General features: G+C 33.2%; 1 protein-coding gene across 1 annotated transcript; it reads left to right on the top strand.

Annotated features, from left to right (window-relative positions):
* On the top strand, positions 2,994-4,580 carry LOC109823191 (protein FAR1-RELATED SEQUENCE 1-like). The gene is made up of 3 exons (XM_020389477.1): positions 2,994-3,406; positions 3,584-3,721; positions 3,992-4,580. The coding sequence occupies exons 1-3, from the start codon at positions 2,994-2,996 to the stop codon at positions 4,578-4,580; spliced, it is 1,140 nt and encodes a 379-aa protein (XP_020245066.1).

Genomic DNA, 6,306 nt, shown 5'->3' with positions numbered 1-6,306 from the left:
CTCTTTTGTAGTGGAACTAATCGGTGCATGACAAGTAATATAACCCGAAGGGTTATCAAACATAACACTTGACGTCACACCAAGAGAAGTCTGCTTAAACATTGTAGTTAAGTCAATGCCACTTCACTCGTGTCATTTTCTAAATGCACAACACTTGGAGACGACATAAATTCACTCGAGTTGTTTTTTAAGTCAAGCATATGGGAAAACTCTCCTAGAACTTTCAAAACAGGGGCAATGCCAGAAATTAGAAATTTCTCAATAAATAACTCGATTGAAATTTGTTTTTCAGAGAGCTATTTCATGTCAGTCAATTCTTGATCATTGTTGATCTCTATAGAAATTGTTCTAATCTCATTTAGCAAATAGTTGTAGAACACCTTAATTGCATGATCTCAATCGTTAACTATAATAACTCTATACATTTCCTTCATCATTATATTGAAATGCATGGTTTAGATAACATGAACATTTTTCTATATTCTCCCTCGTATATGGGCATATTATTCATTCAAACACTCAGTCTTTCATTGAAGAAGCAAATAATGGCTATTCCGTGCTCTATTGAAACTGAAAGATTAATATTCCATCATATGCAAATTATTTATTACACTTCATATATTAAATTCTATATTTCATAGTTAAACCATAATTGAAAAATCCTCTATATCAAAATTAATATACTAAATCTAGTTAAATGCTAATTGTAACCAAACTATATTTTTATCAAAACTAAAATAAAATTATTCATATAGGATTATTTTCATACTATAATTGAAACTAAAAAGTTATAAAAAATGAAAAAAATTCGCGTTGATGAAGAGTCGGAGCTCGTAAGCATTAGAGAGGTTAGATGACATCAAAGTTCAACAATGTTGGAGAGAATCGAGGTAGGCGGTAATGCTTAGTGTCAGAGTGAATCAAAAGAGAATTTTTGGAGGAGGCTCGGTTTGGATTTGGAGAGAATGAGAGAGAAAAAGTTGAGGGAGAAGGAGTTGAGGTAGGAGAGGATGAACGAGATGGGGTAGGGGATATATATAATATATATATTATATATATATAATATATATATATATTACTATATTATATAATATATATATATATATATTATATTTATATATATATATATTATATATATATATATATATATATATATATTATATATATATCATATATATAGGTGAAAACTTGTGTCAATCTTAACAGTGGATGCGGAATAGTGTGTCCACCAAAGTTTTTTAAACCACATCATATTGCCTAGCGGATCCTTTTTATTATATAGAAAAGGTGTTTATATTAATAATGTGTGGCCTAAGAACTTTGGTGGACATGCATTAAGTTGACTGATTAGTTGATAAGAGTCTTGGGCTCTCGTCTCTCTCTGCTCTTCTCGGATATATATATATATATATATATATATATATATATATAAGTATATTATATATATATATATATATATTATAGTAGGTATATAGGTATATGAGATTAATGGTAATCGTTGTCATGAGGAGGGGATTTCCTGCGTTGACGCTATATGGACACCTCCCAGCAACTCCTTATAAAGTAGGAGAGAGAGTGAGGTTGGGTGGGGGTGTTGTGGCTACTTTAATGAGATGGGGGATTGTAGCGGCACATAGGCAGACAAGGAGGAAATCCCTCGTAATGAAAAGAAACACATAATTTCTCTCTCTCTCTTTCGTGTGATCTCTCTCTCTCATCATATATACTCTTATAATATATATACTATATATATATATATATTATATACTATATATATTATATATATATTATATATATATATATATATATAATATATATAATATATAATCTATATGATATATATATATATATATATATAAAGAGAGACGAGAGGGACACGAGATGAGCGAGAGAGAGAGAGAGAGAGAGAAGAGAAGAGAAGAGAGAGGAAATGGAGTACGCTTGGTACCAATCATACCAATTTTACTTGGTAGTGTTGTGGCATGATATGAGCCATTGGATTGGTATAGATTGAGGGGATGAGTGGGTGAACTATTTTGCAAAAAACCCCTTAGATTGGAAATATGGGTGAGCTGGCATCTCTCTCTCTCTCTCTCTCTCCCCTTATCTCATTCTCTCTCCCCTTCAAAATATGGGTGAGTTGGTATAGATTGTGGCGTGAAGACCCTCTTTGCTCCCCTTAAATCTGCACCTCCCTCTCTCAATATTGACAATGGATGGCTCTTCTTCTCATTGTGACATTCTCTTAGAAGCTGCCTCCTCGAGTGAGCAATAATTAGCGATAATGACACCATTTGTTGAGAAGATAATACATTTTACATCTTTGATTTATGGAAATTTATATAATTAGAAAATTGAAGACATATATGTAGAGTGCATAAAATTTTATTTTAATTCGAATTTGTCTATTTGTTTGATCTATAGGAAATATTCAAATTTGTCTATATGTTTGATCTATGGCTAATCATCGTAATCTTTATTTGTGTTGGTGTTTGTGGTGGTGACAACTTTGGTGATTGTGGTTAATGAGCCTATCAATATTTGTATATAGTTAAGGCGAGTACATGGAAGTAGTATAATTTGTGATTATATAGTAGTTAATTATGAAATTTTAACATTGTTCATAGGCTCTTATTATATCCTCTAATCAAAGTAAAAACTTAAAACTACTATATCCTTTAACTAAAGTTAAAACTACTATATCCTCTAATCATGTTACCTTCTTAGTTATGTTAGTTTTATTCTCTCGTAGAAAAGTTTCCTTTCCATTGGTGAGTGTCGAATTGTATGATGCCTTTTTCTTTTCTTTTTTAACTTTTGTATTGTGGATAATCAAATTTTTAGTTCCCGTGTACAAGAGAGACAATATGAGGGAATTGTGAGTTGTGAGTTTATTGGTGTATGTAAGTAATTTTAATGTGGATATTTGCATTCTTTTTTAAATTGATAGCTAACGAATTCATATGTTTTTTTAATTGTGACAGAATTACGCAATGGGAGATATTGAAATGACGGACATTGCACCCGATGACTCTATCTTAGACACTAGCATTCCACTAGACGATATTACTCCATTTAAAGTGAAGGAGTTCATAAGTGACGAAGATGCATACAACTATTATATTGCTTATGGAAAGAAGATTGGGTTTGGAATTCGCCAAGGCACTTTGGAGAAGTCAAAGAAGGCTTCAGGGGAGATTCTTTCCAGAACATTTGAATGCAATGAAGCACGGAGAAAGAATGTGCCAAGGGAAAATGAAAGTGGAATAATTATCAACCGCCGTCCGGAAACTAGAATTAATTGTGTTGCAAAAATGAAGATTAGGATGACTTCTTCATGCATTAACAAGTCCCGACAAAGTAGCTCATCATTATTCTCACAAGCAACAGCGTCGATCAAAGACTTGTAGAAGCTTCATTGATAGCTTGCATGAAGAGGGAATGAAGTCATCAACTATTAATCGTTGGTAAATGTTTTTTATAAGGGAGAAGATGACGAACAAGTCACCACGCAATAAATAATTGACCATATCAAAACAACAATGTACAATAATATTGACACTGAATGCTTAACTATTGTTAGATATTTTCAAGATAGGAGGGAATCGGATCCAGATTTCTATTTTGTCATGGAGGTCGATCATCTTGGTACTATGAGGAGTGTGTTCTGGGCTAATGGAAGAGCTAGAGCATCTTATTTGAGTCTTGGAGATGTGGTAGTGTTTGATACTGCATACAAGACTAATCATTTGAGTTTACCTTTTTCTCCATTTACGAGAGTAAACCACCACAAACAATCCATCCTCTTTGATTGTGCATTGCTTGCAGACGAACAAGAGGGGATCTTCGTGTGGTTGTTTTCTTAATGGCTCAAGTGTATGCACAGGATCACACCAAAGGCTATCATAACTGATCAAGATGCACAGATGAGAAAGACTATCAATAAAGTTTTGCCGAACACTCGTCGTCGTTTTTGTTCTTGACATATTAGAAAGCATAAGGATGAGCAACAAGTGAAGTTGAAGAGCAAATACAGGGATGAGATGCCTACATATTTCAATAATTGGTATTATGCTAAAAATATAAGCAAGTGTGAGGAGTTGTGGAAAGTCATGAAGGAGAAATTTAGCATAGATGAAGATGAAGATGAAGATAGTTGGCTAACAAGAATGTATAATTTGCATAAACATTGGGTGGATGCATACTTGAACGATTGTTTTTGGGTGGAAATGACAATAAGCCAAAGGAGTGAAATTATCAATGCCTTTTTCGATGGCTTTGTCAATGCAAACACTAGTCTTGTTGAGTTTGTGGGCCAATATGACAAGGCAGTGGCAACTCGTCATGGATCAGAATCCCATGAAGACTTCATGACTTTGAATATCATGCCCGTGATGAGTTTCTCAAGTCCAATTGAAGCACAAGTGGGAAGGACATACACGAGGGTGATCTTGAAGATGTTTCAAAAGGAGCTTGGTGATGTGATGTCCTTACATTATGAAGAAACATCGATGGAGGAGTTAAAAGTTGTATATTCGGTTGGCAAGTATTTCGATGAAAGAAAAATTAGGAAGAGGTAACTTATGAAAAGAATGAAGAGCTTAAAGTTGCATGCACTTGTGCATTTTGGGAAACCGAAGGGGTGCTTTGTAAGCATATTTTATATATCTTATGGCTAAATCAAATGACTTCTATTCCGGATAAGTATATCATGCATAGATGGAAAATTGATGCAAGGTATAGGTATTTTGTCTTTGTTGATGCTATGAAGTTGCGACAAAATGAAGAAAGCACGGAGCGGAAGAGTATTATAAGATTATGAGCTTTACGATGAAACTTTAATGAGGCATTTGATATGGCAGTGGGCTCAAATGATCTTCTTTCTAAGTTAGAACAATTCATAAAAAAAACTTTGTTACGGAAGAGGGAAAGGAAGTAAGGGGCAAGATAGTTCAAACTCGGGATTCTCAAGTTGAAAGTGAAGTTGACTCAAATACTCATGTGATCATATTGAAAGATGGTGAGGAGATTACAGTTTGTGATCCTCTCAATCCCGCAAAACCAAAGGGACGTCCAAGAAATTCTACTAGGATTAAAGGTTGCTTTGAAGAATCAGAAGAGCAAAAGGAGGTGAAACAACGAAGATGTGGTCATTGTCAATAATTGGGTCACTATAGAACATATTGTCAATTATTGGTAAGTTTAACTTAGTTTTCTTTCTTTACTAGAAGATGTTTCATTATCTTGAAATATCACTAGGGTTAGAAATATTTTATTATCTTGAAATATCACTAATTGTTTTTTTCTTCCTTTCATTACTAGAAGCAAAAGAGGTAGTTTGTGTGGACATTTTGGGTGCAAGAACAAAGAGCTAGTTTGGAAAAGATTATGTGGTTATATGGTTCTTGAAGTAGATCGCGTCTATTTGCTTATATGGACTAATTATTGGTGCTAAATGGTATTGTTATGTTAAGAAGTGTATTTGGTGTTTGGACAAATTGATTGGAAAATAATGTATTTTGATTATTTGATGTTAGTGAACTTTTTAGTGTTTGGAATTGATATTTATAGTTGTATGGATTATTTGATGTTAGTGAAGTTTCAAATGTATTGGAAAAGGTTATTTTGTTTTTGTGGTTTTATTTTGGTGAATGAGAGTACAAATTTGCTTCTTATAGTTTGTTCTCTTGTCCTCACTCAAAAAACTAGGAGCTCTTCCATATTCTCTTGATGATAGTAGACTTGTAATTGTTGTGCAGTTTTATTGTTGGTTTAATGTTGTACAGTTTTATTCATTTTTTTATATGGACTTGTTAATGTTCATATTGATTGTTTACATGGTTGTCTAATTGTTAGTGTCTGCTACTAAGATTTTTTGTTGATGTTGTTTGAATATGTGTCAATACTTTTGAGTATGCGTCGCTACTAAGAGATATTTTGAAAAATTTTGATCTTTCAAGCAAAGAAGCCAAGACTACTTTGATTTTTACCTTTCTTCATTCATTTCATACCACATATCCAAATTATATGTACAATATATCCACAATTAAATTGATATCCTCAAGCCAAGAAGCATGCCTACTGAAACAAGTCGTATCGCACAGATGATGAGGAGTTGAATCTGACGACTCTTTGAGGAAGGGAATATTTTTCCCAATGACTCACAAGTTTTGTTAGTCCTTATTACCACCCCTCAACATCAGAATTTTCCATTTGAATTTATATTCATCTAATCAAACACCATGATTAAAAGTATAAACTGATTACAAGTATAAGTTGTAATTACAACGGGAACTTGCATTTGCT

The sequence above is a fragment of the Asparagus officinalis genome, chromosome 9 (genome assembly GCF_001876935.1).
Source record: "Asparagus officinalis chromosome 9, Aspof.V1, whole genome shotgun sequence".
NCBI lineage: Eukaryota > Viridiplantae > Streptophyta > Magnoliopsida > Asparagales > Asparagaceae > Asparagus > Asparagus officinalis.
The sequence above is the reverse complement of the archived record's forward strand: the minus strand, read 5'-3'. Positions and strand labels throughout refer to the sequence as shown.